The sequence below is a fragment of the Manis javanica genome, chromosome 6, assembly GCF_040802235.1.
Source record: "Manis javanica isolate MJ-LG chromosome 6, MJ_LKY, whole genome shotgun sequence".
Taxonomy (NCBI): domain Eukaryota; kingdom Metazoa; phylum Chordata; class Mammalia; order Pholidota; family Manidae; genus Manis; species Manis javanica.
Genome location: NC_133161.1, coordinates 40,910,779 through 40,933,929, shown reverse-complemented (window position 1 = coordinate 40,933,929; position 23,151 = coordinate 40,910,779). Strand labels below are relative to the sequence as shown.

General features: G+C 39.1%; 1 protein-coding gene, 1 long non-coding RNA gene and 1 other non-coding gene across 4 annotated transcripts in view; all 3 read left to right on the top strand.

Annotated features, from left to right (window-relative positions):
- Positions 1-18,473, top strand: part of LOC140849880 (uncharacterized) — a 45,161-nt gene extending 26,688 nt beyond the window's left edge. The window contains exon 3 of the long non-coding RNA XR_012132197.1: positions 18,359-18,473. This is a non-coding gene — a long non-coding RNA (uncharacterized lncRNA). The remainder of the gene's footprint in view (positions 1-18,358) is intronic.
- Positions 4,346-4,449, top strand: LOC118966955 (U6 spliceosomal RNA). Its single transcript, XR_005053712.1, has one exon. It is a non-coding gene; the product is annotated as a U6 spliceosomal RNA (small nuclear RNA).
- Positions 18,474-19,268: 795 nt separating the features above from the next.
- Positions 19,269-23,151, top strand: part of SEPTIN7 (septin 7) — a 134,541-nt gene continuing 130,658 nt past the window's right edge. The window contains exon 1 of one of the 2 annotated variants that reach the window (XM_073238605.1): positions 19,269-19,555. In XM_073238605.1, the coding sequence (XP_073094706.1) occupies positions 19,495-19,555 (61 nt within the window). In that variant the 5' untranslated portion in view covers positions 19,269-19,494. The remainder of the gene's footprint in view (positions 19,556-23,151) is intronic. The other variant, XM_073238604.1, reaches the window with a different exon arrangement.

Genomic DNA, 23,151 nt, shown 5'->3' with positions numbered 1-23,151 from the left:
TTGAGTTTACCTTTGTATATGGTTTGTTTAACTTTTGTGTTTCTTCCTCGGTCAGTCTTGGGAGGTTGTATTTTTCTAGGAAGTTGTCCATTTCTTCTTGGTTTTCCAGCTTGTTGGCATATAGGTTTTGATAGTAGTCTTTAATAATTCTTTGTATTTCTGTGGAGTCTGTCATGATTTTTTCCATTTTCATTTCTGATTCTGTTGATTTGTGTTGATTCTCTTTTTCTCTTAATAATTTTGGCTAGAGGCTTATCTATTTTGTTTATTTTCTCAAAGAACCAGGTCTTGGTTTCATTGATTTTTTCTATTGTTTTATTCTTCTTAATTTTGTTTATTTCTTCTCTGATCTTTATTATGTCTCTCCTTCTGCTGATTTTAGGCCTCATTTGTTCCTCTTTTTCCAGTTTTGATAATTGTGATGTTAGACTATTCATTTGGGATTGTTCTTCCTTCTTTCAAGTGTGCCTGGATCGCTATATACTTTCCTCTTAGGACTGCTTTCGCTGCATCCCACAGAAGTTGGGGCTTTGTGTTGTTGTTGTCATTTGTTTCCATATATTCCTTGATCTGTATTTTGATTTGTTCGTTGATCCATTGATTATTTAGAAACATGTTGTTAAGCTTCCATGTGTTTGTGAGCCTTTTTGTTTTCTTTGTAGAATTTATTTCAAGTTTTATACCTTTGTGGTCTGAAAAATTGGTTGGTAGAATTTCAATATTTTGGAATTTACTGAGGCTCTTTCTGTGGGCTAGTATGTGGTCTATTCTGGAGAATGTTCCATGTGCACTTGAGAAGAATGTATATCCTGTTGCTTTTGGATGTAGAGCTCTATAGATGTCTATTAGTCCATCTGTTCTAGTATGTTGTTCAGTGCCTCTGTGTCCTTACTTATTTTCTGCCCGGTGGATCTATCCTTTGGGGTGAGTGGTGTGTTGAAGTCTCCTAAAATGAATGCATTGCCGTCTATTTCCCTCTTTAGTTCTGTTAGTATTTGTTTCACATATGCTGGTGCTCCTGTGTTGGGTGCATATATATTTAGAATGGTTATATCCTCTTGTTGGACTGAGCCCTTTATCATTATGTAATGTCCTTCTTTATCTCTTGTTACTTTCTTTGTTTTGAAGTCTATTTTGTCTGATATTAGTACTGCAACCCCTGCTTTCTTCTCGCTGTTGTTTGCCTGAAATATGTTTTTCCATCCTTTGACTTTTAGTCTGTGCATGTCTTTGGGTTTGAGGTGAGTTTCTTGTAAGCAACATATAGATGGGTCTTGTTTTTTATCCATTCTATTACTCTGTGTCTTTTGATTGGTGCATTACGTCCATTTACATTTAGGGTGACTATTAAGAGATATGTACTTATTGCCATTGCAGGCTTTAGATTCGTGGTTACCAAAGGTTCAAAGTTAGCCTCTTTAGTATCTTACTGCCTAACTTAGCTCACTTATTGAGCTGTTATATATACTGTCTGGAGATTCTTTTCTTCTCTCCCTTCTTATTCCTCCTCCTCCATTCTTCATATGTTGGGTGTTTTGTTCTGTGCTCTTTTTAGGAGTGCTCCCATCTAGAGCAGTCCCTGTAAGATGCCCTGTAGAGGTGGTTTGTGGGAAGCAAATTCCCTCAGCTTTTACTTGTCTGGGAATTGTTTAATCCTGGCATCATATTTAAATGATAGTCGTGCTGGACACAGTATCCTTGGTTCAAGACCCTTCTGTTTCATTGCATTAAATATATCATGCCATTCTCTTCTGGCCTGTAGGGTTTCTGTTCAGAAGTCTGATGATAGCCTGATGGGTTTTCCTTTATAGGTGACCTTTTTCTCTCTAGCTGCCTTTAAAACTCTTTCCTTGTCCTTGATCTTTGCCATTTTAGTTATTATGTGTCTTGGTGTTGTCGTCCTTGGATCCTTTCTTTTGGGGGTTCTGTGTATTTCCGTGATCTGTTCGATTATTTCCTCCCCCAGTTTGGGGAAGTTTTCAGCAATTATTTCTTTAAAGACACTTTCTATCCCTTTTCCTCTCTCTTCTTCTGGTACCCCTATAACACGGATATTGTTCCTTTTGGATTGGTCACATAGTTCTCTTAGTATTGTTTCATTCCTGGAGATCCTTTTATCTCTCTCTATGTCAGCTCCTATATGTTCCTGTTCTCTGGTTTGTATTCCTTCAATGGCCTCTTGTATCTTATCCGTTCTGCTTATAAATCCTTCCAGGGTTTGTTTCACTTCTGTGATCTCCTTCCTGACATCTGTGATCTCCCTCCAGACTTCATCCCATTGCTCTTGCATTTTTCTCTGCATCTCCATCAGCATGTTCATGATTTTTATTTTGAATTCTTTTTCAGGAAGACTGGTTAGGTCTGTCTCCTTCTCAGGTGTTGACTCTGTGATCTTTGTCTGCCTGTAGTTTTGCATTTTCATGGTGATAGAGATAGTTCGCAGAGCTGGTACGAGTGATGGCTGGAAGAGCCTTCCTTCTTGTTGTTTTGTGGCCTTCCTCTCCAGGGAGAATAGCGACCTCTAGTAGCTTGTGCTGGGCAGCTGTGCGCAGACAGGGCTTCTGCTTCCTGCCCAGCCGCTATGGAGCTTATCTCCGCTGTTGCTGTGGGTGTGACCTGGCTCAGGCTGCTGCTCCAAAGTGGTGGAGGGGAGCGACCGGGAGGCTATTTATCTCCGTAAGGGGCCTCTGTGCTCCCTGCTGTCCAGGGGGTTAGAGTGCCCAGAGATCCCCAGATTCCCTGCCTCTGGACTAAGTGTCCTGCCCTGCCCCTTTAAGACTTCCAGAAAGCACTCTCCAAACCAAAACAACAACAGCAACAACAACAACAACAAAAAAATTAAATAAATAATTAAAAAAAAGAAAAACACACGATTTTCTTTGTCCTCAGGTGCCAGTCTCAGGCACCCGCTCACCAGTCTTGCTGCTCTGTTTCCCTAGATTTGGGGTCCCTGTCCCTTGAAGACTTCCAAAAAGCACTTGCCAAAAAAAAAAAAAAAAGAAAAGAAAAGAAAGAGAGGAAAAAAAAAAATGGCCGCTCCCATTTCTTTGTTCTCCAGCGTCAGCCTCAGGCACCCATTCACCAGTCCTGCCACCCTGTTTTCCTAGTATCCAGGACCCCACGCATGCACTGTGTCTGTACTCTGGTCCGGATGGCTGAGGCTGTGTGTTCAGCAGTCCTGGGCTCCTCCTTCCTCCCTGCTGACTCCTCTTCACCCGCCGGGAGCCGGGGGGAGGGGCGCTCAGGTCCCGCCAGGCCGGAGCTTGTATCTTACCCCCTTCGCAAGGTGCTGGGTTCTCACAGGTGTGGATGTGGTCTGGATGTTGTCCTGTGTCCTCTGATCTCTATTTTAGGAAGAGTTGTCTTTGTTATATTTTCATAGATACATGTGGTTTTGGGAGGAGATTGCTGCTGCTCTACTCACGCCACCATCTTGGCCCCAAAAATCAAGACTTTTTCTTTTTACAAATATTTTTGTACAATTACAAATTATATAAATTTCAACTGAGGGACATTTTACAAAATTCCTAACAATTAATCCTCAAAACTATCAAGATCAACAAAATCAAGGAAAGTCTAAGGAATTGTTACAATGAAGAGGAATCTAAGGAGACATGATGATTAAATGTTAATATGGGCTCCTGGATCAGAAAAGGGTAAACTAAGGAAATCTGGACAAAGTATAGATTTTAGTCAATAATAGTGTATCAATATTGGCTCAGTTATTCTAACAAGTATACCATGATAAAGTGAAATGTTAATAATAGGGAAAAACAGGTATATGGGAATTCTCTGTACTATCTTCACAATTTAAGTATAAAACTATTGTAATAAAGGAAAGTTATTAATAAAATAAATGATAGGATAGCCACAGAATGAATAGTGCTATGTGTGTTCAAGAAAGAATAAGGAAGCTCTCTCTGACCTGATAAGAAAAAGTCAAGATCAACAAAATCAAGGAAAGTCTAAGGAATTGTTACAATGAAGAGGAATCTAAGGAGTGAAAGATTTTTGAGTGAAAAAAGCAGATATATTTGCCTAAAGAAACTGCATGCACATACAAGTATCTAATAATAGGTCACCCAACAGGGTAGAGTGGAAAAACAGGGTGGATGGAGAACAGGATGGAAAGAAAAATACACGCGCAAACACACACACACGAGTTATGTGAATGGAATACTATTTGATTTTGTTAACTCCTGCCTATATAAGGTTTTCTATGAATAAGCAGTGGGATGCACCCCTGATAATGTGATTATATTGAGAAAAAGTGCGCTTTCCCAAATGATGACTCTTTCTATCCCCTGCATCTCTAAGGATTCCGTTAAAAAATAAGTGCAAAATGGTGCTTGCTTCAGCAGAACATACACTAAAATTGGAAGGATACAGAGATTAGCATTGCCCCTGTGCAAGGATGACATGCAAATTTGTGAAGCATTCTATAATTTTTTTAAAAAAGAAAAAAATAAGTACAATATGAAAACCCAATTGATGTGAGATTGCCAAAGTTGTATGAACCAAAACTCCTAAATGGCTTTGCATAAAAGATCATGCTACCCTTCCATAGTATCCTCGGGTTTCTTTTTTCTGTAAAGTGAGGGCAGGCCTAAATAAAAGTTTCTTTTTTGAAAAAAATCTTATATTGATTGAAAGAGAGATAATTTGTGGATAGAGAAAAAAAAGAGGGTGAGTGCAGAACAGCAGATTCATAAAAACTGATATGAGAGCAAGTTATAAAAGTCTGTTGTTTTCAAAAAAAGATTAACAAAGTCAAGGGCTGTTCTACCTCTAAGATATTTTTTCACTACTTCAAAGTAAATATATAAAAGGCACAGAATATTTTGAAATTGGAAGTTATTCATTTAAAAAAATACCTTCTGATTTGCACAACATGATTCATTTTAGCCTTTAATTCAAAGAGCTGTTTGAAAAAAAGAAAGAATAAGGAAGCTCTCTCTGAACTAATAAGAAAAAGCCTGCAGGATTTTAAAGAGAAAAAGCAGCTATATGTGCCTAAAGAAACTTGTATTTCCCTAAAGAAACCCTGCATGCACATACAAGTATCTAATAATAGATCATTCAACAGGGTAGAGTGGAAAAAACAGGGTGGATGGAGAACAGGATGGGCAGAAAAAATACACATTAGAAACATAATTCAAATGGAAAGATATTTAATGATATGAGCTTCACAATGACATCTTCAAATCAGATCCACCTTCTAACATTTGAGGGAGACCAGATGAGAACCATATATTGAAATCAACATCCCATATATCTAAATATTTTGAGGGTATAAATCAAGCTAACAAATCATTAAATAGTATTTAAATCCTTCTACTTTGACATCTTCATAACAACCTAAAAGATTAGATTTGAATTTAAATTTCTCAGACTCTTCAGATTCCCATACCAAAAATTAGCAAAAAGGAGGATTGCTGGCTTGTAGCCTCCAGCCCATGGTTTACCCATCCTTGTGAGGATAGAGGTGGGAAAGAAACCATGAATGTTGCTTGGACCATGTGAACCTGGAATTCCTCTCTTCAGGCTACTCCAGATGAGGTCTGGGAGAGGGCACAAATGTCTGATTGAGCATGTCTTCTTGGCAACATGAACCCATACCCCCCCTGGAGAGGGGCAGAGCTGAAGGAAAGCTAGAATAGGGCCCTCAAGGCTTAGGAACCTTTCTCATCCTGGTCTAAGGGTGATACTGCTCCAGATACTTCTTAGTGATCAGTCATCAGATGAAACAATAGAGAGTTAAGCATTCATTTTTATGGGTTGTTTGGAATATCATTTTGAAATGGATATTTTTTAATGTGATGATATTAATTTGAAAAGTAGAGAAAAATTAGAAGATGTAATGATTTGTTCTTGAGTATCATGCAACCTTGGGATTTTCTGAAATTCAAGGTCATATATAAAATAGAGTTGGTTGGTTTTTATTATTATTTAGTGCAGCTTTTACATGGTGTGTGATTCAAAAGATAATCTCTAGAGAGGAGGAATGAGGGTAGGGAGAATAGGGGAGGCTTTTACTCTTCAGTGGGGACCATTTTTAGCTATTGGATTTCTCATTTTTATCATGTAGATATATTGCATTTATATTAAATCAATGAAAAAACTAAAGATCTTCTAATAGTCCCTTAAGCCAATATAGAAATTTGAATGCTGAATTTAATTGCCAAGCATATGTCTTTTGATCCCCAGATGAAGCATTGCCAACACAACATATTAGGTGATGTGATAAATACAGAAACTCTATTTTTTCTAAATGGCAACCTTCACATTTGAAGCAAGCTGTCAGTAGCAAACAGCTTTGCTTGAGTTGCCTGGTTTAGCAGATGTCTTTGTTAGGAATGTGACAATTATCGCCGTTATTTATTTCACTGACTATCAAGTGGTACAGAGGGAAGCCAAGTCCTCATCAATAGTGCACGTGGTTAATTACATCATGCTATCTCCTCAGATGACTTATTCTTTGTTACTTGTTCTTAAAATTATCATAAAGAGATATATCTGACTGACTTTAAGCTGAATGAAGCTCAAAGTTAATACCAGCTGTCACATAAAACTATCCAGACTACACAGGAAAAAGGAAGGTTTTTTTTTTCCCCCAGCTACTTTATTTGCCTTTATTTGCTGTATATTAATATCAGGTAACACACACATAGCACTTACTCTGTACCAGCAAATGAATAAACACTTCACATACATTATCTTTTTAAACTATAATCAGAAACTCTCCTGATATTTGCACATAATCTTTTACCTGCTCTGTGCCTTCCTTTTAACATGTTATTATTTGTTATATTAGTCAATGACTTGTTTAGATATGATAAATATTATGAATTTTTGTCCTCTAAATAACACCTACTATAGAAGCACTATTATGAATGGAAATTTTTTATTTATAATAAAGATCAAACCATTGAAGAAAACAAGATAAAATTCTTGTTTCCCAAAATAAGCTGCATTTATTCTCAATTCTGTGCAACTCTTGCTATAGAATTGAACAATTCAATAAACAATAAAGGACCTACCATGGGGGAGTGCTTCATATTCATTGGGTTGGATACATAAGCAAATTAGACTGTCCTTCTCTTCTAAGTATTTTATTTGTTGGAGGAGAAAAACAAACAATTGGATGCCAAAATAGACTGTGGTAAATTCTGTGTTCCAAATATCAACCAAGTATTTAATAATGTGGGAAGGCTTTGTTCTGACTTCAGTGATGGAGAGAGAGCATTTTGGAGAAGAATGATTTGAACTGGGTCTTGAAGACAGCTATACCTACAAAACTAATCTGGAAGGAAGGGCACCTGACAATGGCAGTAGTTCAAGAAAAGGCAACTGAGCACAGGGCCTGTTTTGGAGGACTTGTCACAGACCAGGCTGCAAGAGTTGAGTGGAAGATAAGGTTAGAGTGATAAATTTGGACCAAATCATGTAGGGATTCAACTACGAAACAAAATTGGTAGGAAAGGGAAATATTTGAGGTCTAAGTGACATGCCCAGATCTGAATCTTTGGAAAATTACTCCAGCAATAGTGTTCAGGAAAGCCAATGCTTATAGTATTAATGGAGAGAGACAATTAAATGAACCAAGAAATTATTAAAATACAAAAGCATTTAACATATGAATAGCAAAGTTGATTTTTTTATTATCCCTCTAAATGGAGGAAAAACAAAATGAAAGCAGGGAAACTAGTTAGGAGGCCATGCAATGATCCATGCAAGAGTTAATGAGTTTCTGACCAACAGCAGTGAACAGAGAGAGATGAATGTGAAAGATAATGGTGGGAGGAGACGCCATTGGATTCCTTACCCAAGATCAAAAACAAAGGAGTGAAAACTGATGAGTTTAATTTAGATCAAAGTTTAAGGTGTCTACACTGCAGACATACTGAAACATTCTTTATATAGTCAGTGAACCCAGACCTGCAGCCTGTCTCACTGCATCACCCTCTGGATTATGGTAAGACTGGCTTGGACGTGGCACATCTGGAGCCCTCGAATGCAGGAACCACAGCAGACTGGGCTCACTGGCCCTTTGTACCCCAGATAGGGACACGGCCACAGTTTTCTGAAGTTCTAAAAGCAAATGTTGTTTTTTTAGAGACAAATACAGTGACTCCATTATATACACTCATCAAGATATTATGCAGAGTTTGGGATGTTGTAATCATCTAACTCAAAGAGGAATTGTTAGCCAGATGTTGAAAAATATATGTAAATGGGCTCTGGGAGTACATGCTATCTCTAAATCTTCCCGAAGAATATTGACCTAGTCCTAAAGCATTTATTTACACATTCTTTTCAATCTTTAAAGTAAACTCAGAATCCCTTTTTTGCATCACATAGGTTAGTCCAATATATACAAAATACCGATGAGTGTTGAAACTGTGTAATGGATATGAGGATTTATTAAACTTTTCTCTCCACTTTGTATATGCTTGAAATTTTCCATAATAAAAAATAAATAAAAAAGATAAAAAGAAGAAGGTAATTCTCTTTATTGCACTTATATGGCTGGGAGTAATGAGAATGCTTTGCTTTTCTCTTCCCTGCTGACACACACTCTAATCTTTGAGGAGATGTCTACCCTTGTTCTCTTTACTCCAAAACAAATTAGAATATACTGGCACTGAGATTTAGATGGTTTAACATTGTTATTATTTCACATATTCCCTCACACGTCATAAAACTCTTCCAGGTACTGTTATTTCATTTACTTCTGTGGAAGCTCTGTCCTCATAGGTATCCTCCTAAAAAGTTGACCTCTCAAAAATCCATCCCAAAAGAAAATCAATTATGAATTAATCATTTATAAGCCAATCTTTAATGAACAACTAGTAAGTGCTATTATTCTAATGTTATTTTAAAATTCCATGACTAAATATTTTTGTAAGGAAAAAATAATACCCAATAGAAAGCCTTCATTCCACAATAAACGCTTATTAAGCACCCACTATCTGCAAAGTAGATATCAAGGTCTTGGCTGCACAGCATTCTGGTAACTTCTACATGGAAGCAAGAATAGGTGAAGACTAGTGAGGTGACAGAAGGGGAGCTTTTTAAAAATGTAGATCTTCAGGGTCTGCACACAGAACAGTTTAGGTCTGGGGTGGCCCCAGGAAGAGTTGAGAATCACTGGTCTAAATCATCAAGTTTAAGAGGGACCAGAGCAGACTCTAGTCTGATTGAAGCTGGCACAGCCAGCATGGAGTGTAATAGGTGGGTGTAAGACAGGCAGGGGATGTGTTTGAAGCTGCATCCTGGTGCCAGAAAGAATATGAAAACAGGGTGCAAGCCTAGAGAAAGGATTCAGCAGGATTTGGGCAAGTGGTCAGGACTCAGAGCTGACTGGGCTTAGTTTCAAGGCTGGGCTTTGGTCCTGGTGGAGAGTGGAATTTTTAGCAGGAACCTAGAAAGGACTGATTGTACATTGGGTCCCTTTTGTGCAGCAGGCACTGTGCAAAGCTCTTTATGTAACTTCATTTCATCCTGATGAGAGCCTGTGAGACAGGTTGATTTGCCCAAGATCAGACTGCCAGTTAAGTGGATGAGCTATATTTTAACCTAACTCTATTTTGACTGCAAAGCCTATTCTTTTCTGTCCCTTCACAGTGCCTACAGAGACTGGGTAAAGGCTTGTGAGGGGTGATAGCTAGGAAGACCATTTTGAGCATGAGGTAGTCGACTACTTCCACACTGCGCTCACTGGTGGGTAATATAAACCCCCAGTGAGTTCTGACTGACAGGATTCTCAACATTATGTCTCAGGTTACATAGTGAAATTGGCAAGTTTGTTTTTGTGTCCCAGCCTCCCAATTTTACCTTATTCTTTCCCAGTCCCTGAGGCGCAGTCTCCTGTCCTTGCTCTTCACCTCCATTTGTACCAAGTAATACATGACAGGGGAAAGCATTGTTCTTTTGGGACTTACTGCTTTTGAACAAAGAGCAGGCACTTTGAGGAATGAAGTTGATATCAGAGGTAGGTACTAGGAAGGATTTGGAAGATATGCTGAATTCCCCCAAATCATACTTATAGATATAGGCTGCAGCACAAATTGATCCTACCGCTTTCTAGAGATATGGTAACATTTCAGAACATGAGATGGTCAAGAGTTCTGCTGCTTCAGAGATTCTCTTGAAGTACTTTTCATAGCACTGTACCAGCCTATCTGTGCAGAGTCCTCATTTTCAGAGGGAACAATATGTATGTGTGTGCTGCTCTCAGAGTCAGTAATCAGTGGGTATGATCTGTCAAAGCCGCTTTCTTTTGATAACTGAAGTTACAGACCCAGACACTGATTTATTTGTATTCCAAATACCCTACAATAAACAGAGTAAACAGTAAGGGCTCTCCTGGTACTCCCTCCCTCCACCCCCCCATCATCATTCAATGAAAGCTCAAGATCATGGAATTTTCTTCTACTTATCGAAATCATTTGTAAGTTCAAAATTATTCCCACAAATATTGCAGATTAGTGGCTATAAAATACATGGATAGATAGATAGATAGATAGATAGATAGATAGATAGATAGATAGATAGATGACTGATTTAGACTTAGATTTAGAGGTGGCAGTTATTTTGTTGAGAGAATACAGTAATGACCTGTAAATGTGATTTTAAGATAATGTCAAGTTGGGTGACAATTTTCTGTATCCTGTATACACAACAGAAGAAAGTAATTGTGTAAGGCAGCATGATGAAGTAGACCAAAGATTTGGCTTTGTTGTTTAGTAAGTAGGCAACTTGTGCAAATTACTTGACTTCTCTATATTTGGAGACAGGATCTTTAAAGGGATGAGTAAATTCAAATGAGGCCATTGGGGTGGGCTCTAATCCAAGAAGGTGTCCTTACAAGAAGAGGAAATTTGGACAAAGAGATACCAGGGATGTGCCTATACAGAGGAAAGACCGGGTGAGTACACAGAGAAGGCAGTCTTCGCAAGCCAAGGAGAGAGACCTCAGGAGAAATAAAAACTGCTGACCCCTTGATCTTGATCTTCTAGCTATGAAAAAATAAATTTTTCCTTAAGCTTCCCAGGCTGTGGTATTTTGTTCAGGTAGCCTATCAAACTAATACAGAGGGGTTATTCTCAGAGCCTTGGCGGGCCTTCTGCCGTGAGCTGAGGTCCAGGTGCTGTGAGCAAGGTGGTCTAGCCACTTGTTTCCTACTTTCTTGACCCCATGCTCTCTCTGTCCCTTCCTTCACTGTCCTTACCCTCCTTGCTCATTGCAGTTTATTTAAAGAGTGTTCATTATGAACCCTGGGGAATTTCAAGGATCTTTGAGGGTTATGAACAAGTTATTTTTTTGGTGGACCTCATGCTGGCATGGCATTAAGAAATCAGGAAGACATTATTAAGGTATTTTCCCATTGAATTATCCTGTTTTCATTATGTGATCATGAAACAATGAGAAGATCTTTCCTACATAAATTTCTCTCACATTTCCTACTCCTAATGATTAGTGGAAGTAAATAGCTCACTTCTGTAGATTATTTTAAATTTAGATAAATCTTTAGATTAAGATATTTAAATCACCCCAGATCAACCTAGTGGCTAAGTAGAGTTAATGCACCTTGGCCCTGCATTTTGACACATTCTCCCTCCCTGACTACCCCTCCTCCCTCAGCCTTCATTATATCTGTGTGCTTCAGTGAAAAAAGAAGTAGGAAGGAAACTTGAAATTACTTGAGGATCTGCACTGTGCTCTGCAGTCATCCTCATAACCTTCGCATATTTGACATTCTTTCAATTTCCTGAAGAAGAGTGACTCACCCAGAACTCCACAGCCACAGTGGCTGAAATAGTTGGTCTTGGTGTGTAATATTTCCTTCTTCCTTCAGCAATGGCTTTTAGTTGTAAAATGAAAGATTGCTTTGCTGGATACTGCTGCATGTTGGTGCGAAAAGGAATAAAAGAAGGGGAGTGCTCAGCCAATGACTGCAAAGAGGGTTTTACCTTAGTGAGCTCTTCCTTCTCTCTTCTGTGTAAAGCACCACAGCTCTGAGAAGCTCATTCCGCAAAGGTTAGTATATCTTGGCAAGCTAAAAGTCAGGCCTGTTTCTTAAGTAGAATTGATCAGGAGGAGGGAGAAGGGTGAGAAGCCACCAGGCTGAAACAAGAGAAGTAAAGGTGGTCCTGCTCTGTGAGCCCAACCTTCTCAATGGCAGTGTTAGTTGAGCCTTTCTTTTGACTGTCAAACCCATGCCAAAGCAAACAAACAAATAAACCCAAACAAATAGTGAAGACTAATGCTGATGCTAGAAAAGCAGAGAAATCTCTGCCATTTGTTACCTGGGGAGAAATTGTATAGGAAAGCATTTTTCTCCTGACTTTTTTCTCAATGTTTTTGTATGTGTGTGCAATGGAAGCTGGGGATAAATCAAGGAGCAAATATGAATATAATAATCTCTTCTTATTTGCAATATCCAAGTTTCATTTTGTCCCCTTTTTTTGTGTTGCTTTTTCTACTCCATTCTGTATCCTAGGTCACATATGAACCCTAAAAGTATATGCAGTTATTTCCAGAAAATAGTTGACTGTCTATTATGTGCAAGGCATTATGCTAGGTTTGCACAAGATGAAAAGATAGCTAAGTTTTAGTTTATCCTCAGAATCTGCAGTCTCATTGCAAAAGTAATTCATGGTCATGCTTGCTCATAGATTTGGAAAAAACAGTTACATTTTACCAGAGAAAACATTTTAATTGTCTAGTGTTCATTGACAGCATCTACATGCCACTGACATTTAGTTCAAATCAAAAACGTATTTTGAAATAATAAACAATTATATGAGCACTTTTATCAGAAAAAAGAATTTCAGAAGTTTGCTCGATTGTGTGTCATAGAAATTGTAAATGGGAGAGTTACAACCATGCCATATGTAAAGTATATAGGGTTATAAAGTAATATAGTATCATCTGCAATACATCTGCTTCATTTAAATTCCAATTCTTACATTTATAGTTTCAAGAGTTGGTATTGGAACCTCATACATGACAATTTTTTAAGAAAGTTCTTGAATTTGGTAGGTGGCCGATTATAGTTACAAGGTCTCTTCCAACTCTTAAGATACTAGATTCCATTAGGACACAAATGTGGCCTTTTGGAATAAGACCTCAAGGGGGAAATATCTACAGTTCAACACTACTGTTTAAAGCTGTATTGCTACCATTTTGGATGCTAAAGATGGCCATTATTTTTTTTTCATAAAATCTGTTTATAGTGGTTGACTGAGAAGATATTATCATTTACTGTCAAGTTTCTGGAAGCAAATCATGGAAAAAACAGTATCTGCTACACACCATAAATACATTTCAATTACGATTTCTTTCATGTAACGGATCACATCATGGGTTAACAATCACAGACACCATCATTTGCTCTTTTATTTTTTATCAGAGCCCTAAGGATCTCCTTAAAATAGGACCCAATCAATACCAAATGATTAGAGGTATAGAAGAGAGTGTCTCTGAGTTGTTGGGAGCCTCAAAAGTAGGGAGTAATGACATCCGATTAAAAAAAATTTTTTTATTAAGGTATTATTGATATATACTCTTATGAAGGTTTCATATGAAAAACAATGTGATTACTACATTTACCCATATTATCAAGTCCCTACCCATACCCCAATGCAGTCACTGTCCATCAGTGCAGCAAGATGCCACAGATCCACTATGTGCCTTCTCTGTGCTACATTGTTCTCCCCATGAACCCCCACATCATGTGTACTAAACATAATACCCCTCAATCCCTTCTCCCTCCCTCCCCACCCGCCCTCCCACACCCCTCCCCTTTGGTAACCACTAGTTCATTCTTGGAGTCTCCGAGTCTGCTATTTTGTTCCTTCAGTTTTGCTTTGTTGTTATACTCCACAAATAAGAGAAATCATTTGGCACTTGTCTTTCTCTGCCTGGCTTATTTCACTGAGCATAATGTCCTCCAGCTCCATCCATGTTGTTGCAAATGGTAGGATTTGTTTCTTTCTTATAATGACATCCAATTTTAACTATCACTAAGCATTTGTCCTTCCCCCCAGTCAGTCTCCAACGGCAGTCCAATGCAATTGCTTCCCATTAAGAAGGCACATTAATCTGGCACAGGCATTTGCTTCCTTTCTGAATTTCCTGTTTTCCTGGATATGAGGTCTCTGAAGTGTGCCTTCAGGAAATAGTCACTCAGAGGTATGCTACAAAGAGTGATTTAGTGAGGGTATGTTTCTAGTGCTTGTTAAAAACAATAGCTTGGTTGTAACTTAACTCATTCCATCTACATAAGCTTACTTAAGTTCAATTCAATTCACTTTCACTAACCTCTTACATAGCGGGAAGCATTTAATCATTGCCAAAGTCAATATATTAGTCTGGTTGTTGAAAGCAGCTGGTTTCCCATAGAACCATGTGTCCTTATTTCCTATTTCAATCAGTTTATGATTCACTGGTAGGAAATGCCAAAGGGAGTTGCCTTTTCCGCTTTTAATAGATTTTCTTCTATATACTTCGGAGCTTTCTCCAGTGTTGTGCTCAGTGGTATTTCTACTGTGTGATCCTGTGTGATCACATTGGATGGTGCTACAACGCTGATTAACAGGAAAATCTTGAGGTAAATGAACTTCCTCATGTGATTGGTCCCAGAGGCAACTGTGCTGCCAATCTATTACCAGGGACATGGAGGCCTAAGAGGGAAGTGGGGCTCTCACCTGCATTAGAACTAGGTATCCAGGAAAGTCCTGGAATTTGAAAATCCCTTGAGCCTCCAATGAAACGTTGAGATAAACTGGGCCTCCTGTGGTAGTCTGGATTCAGACATACTATTTCTGTGCTGCTTTGTCCCCCATTCCCTATTGGCTGATGGGAAAAAGAAAAACTCCTCCTCAGGTAAAGAATTTAAGAATGAGAATTTTTTTGCTATTTAAACAGCTATTTTCCTATTGTTTAAATTGCTAGTCTTCAAGTTCCATGGCTCTCTCATGTTACTTTCTTTTGTTATTACTACCATGTCTTTTGGCGTCTTTTCCTATGTGGGGTGAGAGAGAGGAAGTAAAAAGCTTTATTTTTCCTAATTTTTGTTCATTAGTTGTATAACCTTGCAAGTGTCACTTGACTTCCTGTAGCATATAGATTCTTCGTCTATGAAAGAGCATGTCAATACCTATTCCCTTTTATTTGCAGAACATTAACACTGTCAATTTAGATTCTTTGATCTCAACAGAACTTTCCTCTAACAACTATGCTATTTAATCATGAATTTAACAGTAGAATGCACTATTAGTTTTCAAATATTTAAAAATTAAATACAAAAATATTTAAAATAGGTTTACTTTGATTCCCTGTGTTTATGTTTCATGATCTCAAATTTTGTGGAGAGTAGAGTATTTCTCTTGAGGAACATCTTGAATTGTGAGATTTCATGTTCTGAATTTGACTTGAACAAAATATATTCCCATATTCATTCATAATGAAGTTAAATTAGTTTCAGCTTTTGTGAATAACTTATGTATCTTCACTTTTCACAAGGAGAAAAGTTTTATTTAGTTAATGGCTCTTTATTTTTCATAACATTGTTCAGTCCCTTTCTGCTGTCCTTAAAAGGAAGAATCAAAAGCACTCAAGGGCTTTTTGGATATTTGGATATTACTGTTAACAGGGAAATCTGAATATTACTGTTAAAACGGAAATGCTGCAGATTGCCTAACCCACTCCATAAAATACTCAACTGAAATCTTAAGCTTCACCCCTACCATCCAACCTATGTCTGCTAAGTTTTGGCAATATAGAAAAATAGGACAGACTTGTTCTATGAAAAGTGCTGTCTTATTTATACTGTCACATTCTGAGTTGGCCCTTAACAAAAACCTTCATATAGACCTAATACCATTCACATATGCTCCTTCTTGCACTAAAGATGGAAGTACCTGAAAAGTCAAAACCATCTTCCCCTTTCAGTAGACCAAATGTCCAGCAAATGAGGACAAAAGAGCAACAAATCTCTTCATCTGAGGTCCTGTGTATTGGAAAAGCATGAGGTCTTTGAAACTCACCTCAGGTTCCTAAAGATTCTGAGACCTTAAATAAGTCACTTCACTTCTCTGAACATTGGTTTCCTCGTTAAAAAATAAAGGTAAAATTTATTTTACAAAATTGTTATACAGAATAGATTGATGTGAAATGGCTGGCTATCAAAATTCTCATTTTAAGTAAACTATCAGATTATCATAGGTAGACGTGGTTCTACTACCAAAGCTGGAACATTGGTCCATACATATCACAGACAATTAGCAAAACAAATGTTGTATAACACTCAATAGCTTACAAAGCATATTCACCTAAGAAATACTTTCACTGCATATTCACATGCATATTCAGATATTAAGCCTGTGGGTTCTGTGTGATTTTTTGCTTATTCAGATATTAATTCTGGGCATTTGGGGGGAAGCTTTGAGAAGAAACATTATGCAGCTGCATGCCAGAATTTTGGCAAGCTGACATTAATTATTTAACATATCTACATTGAAAGCATATAATATGCACTAGTGTAGCAATCCTCAACTTTTGGGCACAGGACCCCTTTCCATTCTTACAAATTATTGAGGAACCCCAAGATTTTTATGTAGAATATATCTATTGATACTGCATGAGAAATTAAAACTGATAAAGTTTAAAAATACTATTCATTAAAAAATAATAAATCCATTACATTTCTTATGAAAAATAGTATTTTCAAAAAGAAAAATTAGTTTGAAGAGTGCCATTGTTTTACATTTTTTCAAATCCCTTTACTGTTTGGTTTGACATTAGATAGCTAGGTTATTTATGTTTTGTTGCATTCAATCTGTTTTGAGATATCTTGGAACATAGGAAATGTATTTTGAAGGCAGTCAGGTATGCAGATTTATAGTAAGGAGAGACAACTGGACTAGAAATTTATATTTAGCAGTTATTAGCATATATATGATCACTGAAGCCATGGAAGTGAAGGAGATCATCACAGCATAAAAAGTGAGACAGGAATGAATTGACTAGGATACAACTCTAACATACATGGACATTTAAGTGACAGGAAGAAGATGGAGGTAAATAAGATAGTAAAATAAAGAAGCCAGAGATCTAGGAAGAAAACTAGCAAAATGTGGTGTCATAAATCAAGGGATGTAAATGCAACAGGCCATGGTCATTAGTATCAAATATTGTAAAGAAGTCAAATAAAATAAGAAAGGGTCTACTGGATTGAACAAAGAGGTTGCTATTGACCTTGTTGAAAACTTCAGTAGACTGGTAGGGACAGAACCCAGAAGCTTATTGAATAAATAATCCACCCAGTGAAGTTCCTGGGAAGGCAGGAGAATCTAGAGAACAGGTACCAGGAGACAGAATACAGAGAATGTGGAGAAGTATGTGCTAGACTGGACACCTGATCTATTGTGATGTTTGAAAGGATGGGTGTGGAGGCAGGTAGGCTTATGAATGAGTTGGCTGGAAGTTGTTGGAGTTCCTCTTTGATGGGTTATTTTTGCTGACAATAAATGAAGAAGATAGTTTGAAATCAATGGAGAAAATCTGAAGGGCCTGGGATTTGAACCCAGGCAGTTCCCAGTGGCCATACATTTAAACTACCTACTACCTGCCTTTTTCACAGGAGAAATTTAATGAAATTTCCCAAAGTAAAATACTCATTTGAAGTTTCAGGAATTTAAGGCAATTAATTGGTTGGGCAGATGAGTTGTGACAGAGGTTATGAGCAATTCAGGACAAATGGAGACTTAGTTAACAGTAGATATCAAGACACAAAATAAGCTGTTTCCTTAGATAAATTTCCTTCATTAAAAAAATTACTTGGAAATATTTCAAGTATACAGAAGAGTACAGAAAATAACTACAATATCCACGTACTTTCCACCTAGTTTTAAGGTTTTGCCACATTTTCTACAGATTACTTTTGGTAGAAAACAAAACGTTATAGATATAAGCGAACCCTCCCTATTACATTTCCTTCCCTTCTTTTCTGGATGCAACCACTATTCTGAATTTGCTATCTATCATTTCCTTATATGACTTTCACAGTTTGATCTCACAGTTTATTTTTAAACTATTATTTATAGTATGCCATATACATCTTTCAGAAACTTGCTTTATTCCCAATTTTTGTTAATGAACTCTAAATTAATATAGTAGCTTTAGTTCATTAATTTCCATTGTTTAGTATTCCGTGTATGTCCAATAATGTAATTTACTCATCCATTTTCCTGTAAATAGAAATTTCAATGGTTTCACTAATATGAGTAATGATGTGATGAACATTTTGTGCCAGCTCATAATTTTATATATGTATCTCCTTAATATGCAGTTTAAAGATAATACAAGTACATGAATTCTTCAAGGAAGACAACCATTAACTTTCAAGAAAGGTACAAAAGATTATGCGTTATTCTGGGCAGAGAGAAACTACTTCCACTGGAGGAAAGCTCCAATGACCTAGTAACATTCACTGCTACAGTATGCGACCACACAATTTTAGCCCGTAATTACTCTTTAACTGTTACCCAATAGTTTCACGTGTGTCCATTCATTTCCTCAACAAAGTGTGAGCTCCATGAGGAGGTACCTGGCACCAGCAATGTGAACTAACACGAGCGTGACCGTGACAAGTCCACAGTGGAAGCTGCACAAGGCGACGTCGTGACAGTGCCAGGCCACCAGAAAGTGACAGCGCAAGAGGAATGTCGGGGCAACAAAGGCCGAATCTCCTTGTCTACCCCGAGACTTAAGGAAGCGGGGATGAAAGGGGGTATGCACACCAGCGTGGAAGTCTTCACTTGCACAAATGCCGCCCAGTCAGCAGCAGGACGCCGAGGAGTGGACGCGGCGCCCGCCCTGAGGGCAGCTTCCCAGCCTGGCCTCTTCCACGGGCGCCTCTTCGCCTTACGCCAATTCCTTAAGGAAGCGCTAAACGTCAGCCGGGCGGGTCCTGCAGCTCCAAAGCCTGACGTGAATCTACGCGGGGCGGCACCGTCGGCGGCCATCTTTAATTCGGGCAAAACCGCACCCTCGCTTACCACTGGCTAGTCTCTCTCGGCGTCTCCACACGTTTCACTGACAAACCTAATGCGGCTTAATCTTAGAGGGAGTGTTGAGAAAGCATGCACAGAGGCCCTGGAGGGGTCAGATGCTGCCAATTTAAACATGGAGGCTAAAGCCGAACAGCCAAAGAGCGCTGACGCTAGTGAAGTCATGCTCGAGATAGGGAGAGAGTAATCTCGCGAGATCGAAGACAGCTTCAACCCGGTCCGGAAGCCCCTTCTGAGGGGGCGGAGGGTGGAGCGGGGAGCGGGAGTGAGGAGAGAGCCAGTGGTGGAGTCCGCCTGCTGTCGTCTGCGTAAGCGGGGCGGTGACGCAGGGCTGCTACGCCGCGGAATCGGCGTAGGCGGTGTTGGAGAATCGGCGGGCTGCGCGGCGCCCGTGCTGGTTGCGGAGGGGGAGGGGATGTCGGTCAGTTCGAGATCCGCTGCTGCTGAGGAGAGGAGCGTCAACAGCAGCACCATGGGTGAGTCTCAGCTTCGGGTTGTCGCGATTCGGACTAGCGGCGCCGGGCGCGGGGCGCTCTGCGGTCGCCTCACCGGGCTGGCGGAACGCCCTGAGACGAGGCTGGGGGCCGCTGCGAAAGGAGGTGGGGTGGGGGCGGCCGCGGGCCCGGGGCGCGGCAGTGGCGGGCCCCGGGGGGAGGGGAGGCGGCGGCGGTGACAGTTTGAATTGAAAGTGAGGAGAGCCTAGGCGGCGGCATTTCCTGTGCCGCCGCGGGCGGGCTCGAGTAGCTGGGAGACGTGAGCCGCGGCCTCGGTTGCCGCTGCCGGAGCAGCCCAAACGGGGTCGTCTTTGCCCGGCCCCCCGGCCTCCGCCCCCCTGCTTCCTCCAGTCTGCGGTTGCAGCAAGGCGGCGAGCTGCCCTCGTGGGGCAGTGGGCCCAGCGAGGAGGCTGGGGCTGTGGGCGCGCGCCCGAGTGAGGGTGCCTGTGTGGGCCGGCCCCGGGAGGGTGGTGGGGAGGGAGGAAGAAGGATGCACCAGGCTGGAGCTGCGGTGGAGGCGGCGGCCGCTGCAGCGGCTCCTGCAAACGCGTCGCTTACTCGTTCCCCTCTCGCCTCCTCTTGGGGTTTCCTTTCCCCAGGCGCGGCTCCAAAGGCCAGTGTTAGCGGGCGAGGCTTGAGGTCGGAGGATTAGGAACCTGGTTTGGGTTTAGTTTTTAGGAAAAAGGAGAATGTCTGGAAAGGCGCCCTCCCGAGGACTGGGAAGGGGCGCTGTAAAAGGAAGGGAGTTGGGAGATAGAGACTGGTGATATTTGAAATAAATTAAAAATTTGCAATTATTTCGGTTTTATCAGTTAGTCTCGTAAGAAGCCCTTCAGTTTCCTTTCCTCTCCCAAGTATTGGAAAAAGAGCAAGATGATTTCATTCACATTTTCCACTCCTGAGTTCCATTTCATAATGTGTGTATAGTAGGAAGTAAGCAACTGAGATTTTTGAAATATATTTCCATTTGCTAAGTTGCATTTTGAGAGTACATTGTTTCAAATGTATTTCTAGTGTAGGGAAAGAATTTGTACAGACCAGGTGTTTAGTTGCTGAAATAACTTATTTTTGAGAGTCTATATTGTTATAGCTCAACTTTAAGATTTCTTTTGGCTTTATATTGATGAAATGGAAGAATGTATTCCTGAGTGTGCCCTTCAGAATCTAAATGAAAGTGTAATCTAGATCCAAAAGCATTTTACTTTTTTATGTATTTATGTATATTATAGTCATTCTCCCCCCCTACCTCCACCAAGTTTATAAAAATTGAGGAGGAAACTTTTTAGGCATTGTGTACAATTACGGATGAAATTTATGGACTTCTGATAGACTGAAGGATGGTGCCTTAGCAGGATATAAACAATTAGTAAGCTAGTTAGTGCTGCCTGGATCTCTCATTTCTCCAAATAGCAAGGAAAGGGCCAAGCGGGGAGGGCAAGAAACAGTCTTTCATCCCACCCAGCCGTTCAGTGGATGGGGCTAGAGGAGATAGAGTGGAGTGGAGCTATAAAATAAACATCAAAGGTATTGTATGGTTAGCATTGTGTCATTATGTGATGGGACAGTGATGGAGCTAGGTCCTTTTTAAAAATATCACATGCACTCTTATTTAGGCTTACACAATTTAAGTTCATAACTGATAATTACAAAATTATATCCTTTCTGTAAATTAAAACCTACTTGATATAAACACAAAATAAGTTTCTATTAAGAATTTTTGGTTTCTAAGTTTTAATTTGGAGAGGGGTACATAACTGCATGAAAAGTAGTGTTATAATAGATTGTTTCAGAAGTCTGTTATGAAATTGGTTATTTGGACTTGTGCATTTTCCCATATAAATAATTGAGTCCATGCCAGAATTTCCGAGGTAATCTGAGACAAGGTAGGACTCCTGACAGACCAGGTAGTAGTTACAGACTGGAAACAACAACAACATAGACCTCCCTCCAAGTCCAAAAACAGTGCTTGGGAAAGAGGAAGAATTAGATCCCTGGTTTTCAAGGTCTCAATAATGGGGATGGGGGTGGTGGATCAGGTGATGAGACCATTTAGAATGAAGATGTAAAGATAGGGGTAGAGCAGGCTGGTTTCAGACATACACTTTGATGGTCTAGATATTCAGTATAGACTCTATTCTGGGATTTGCCAATAGAGTATTGTTACCTGACTAAATTACCAGCTTAGAGACACGTTTTATATTTTGATCTAATTCTCTGTCTTCAATTTTTGATAAGAGGATAATAATTTTTAACTTCAATATTTATGTATTTTATTAAATTTTGAGATAAAACTAATTTTGCATGTTTAGGTGTTTTTGGTACTAACTTTAGATTGTGAATGGTGTAAGATTTATTGTATCATGAAACTGATGTAAAAAAATGTGTTTCTGAGAAGTAGAATTTTAAAGTAGCATGATTATGGATTAGGTTTGCCAGATACGAGCATATTATTAAATGTAGACTCTTGGTCTTTACACCAGTGTTATGCAGACTGCAGGTTGAGACCTATTAATGGGTCTTTAAATCAATTTTGTGGATTTCTACTACTACTTAAAAAAAAATAGGCAAGAAATAGAAAATAGTACACTGTACATAGTATGAATTTTTTTGTAGGGGGTTAAATTTTGTTTTATAAGTATTAATATTGGGTTGGGATTTATCATACCTTTTAAATTAAGGATTATGGTCAAAAAGTTAGTAGAAACACTTGGGGAATGTGCAGTATGGATATGATAGGTCAAGTCAGAGGTCTTTAAACTTTATGGTAGAGGTTGAAGGAGGTGGTGTGAGGAGGAAAGACTTTAAATCTATTAAGTCCATGTGGCGTTTTCTTATTTTAGATTCACTTACTCTGTACTTAACATTTAGTGTGGTTAGAGAGATCTAGTGCGTACTCCTGCTTGAGAGGAGGTCATCACCCAAAACAAGATACAAACCAACGTGGGTCCCAAAAGATAGTAGTATTCAGTGGCTCTGCTCTATCTAGGTCTTGAGGAGAAATGTTGTTTTCTGTCTTGTCCTTTTGCGTCAACAGAGATCAGGAGAGCCAAGTTTTGAGCATTAGCCTGGGGAAAAAGTGACCAAAGAAGCAGCTTGGTTTGCTTTCAGTGTTGGAGGTCTTAAGCCAGGAACACAAAAGTCCTTGTGATTCATATTTAGTGTAGTCCAGCTCTTCAGAGGTAGGGATTACACATAGGGGTTTGAGTTCAAAGTCTTAGAAGTAATAGAAATATAGCATAATGATTAAGAATATAGCTTTTAGTGTCAGGCATGGGTTCAAATTCTGGCTTTGCCACTTAACTAGATGTCAGGATCGATTAGGTTATGTCCTTCTCAAACTGATCAAGGAACTTTTCCTTTTGTAAATTTCCAGTCAACTTTTGACTGATACCATTGTAAGATAGAGAATACTGTAAAATTTCAAAAAATGAGAATGAAATAAAAAAGGCAAAATACAAGCCCCGATTTTTTATTGTACTTTTGAGCTTTAGCAGATCCAGTAGACATAGATTAGTCTGCCATAAAAATTTCCATTTTTGTGCTTTCAATTTCTATTCTTCTCTGACACAAACTAATAA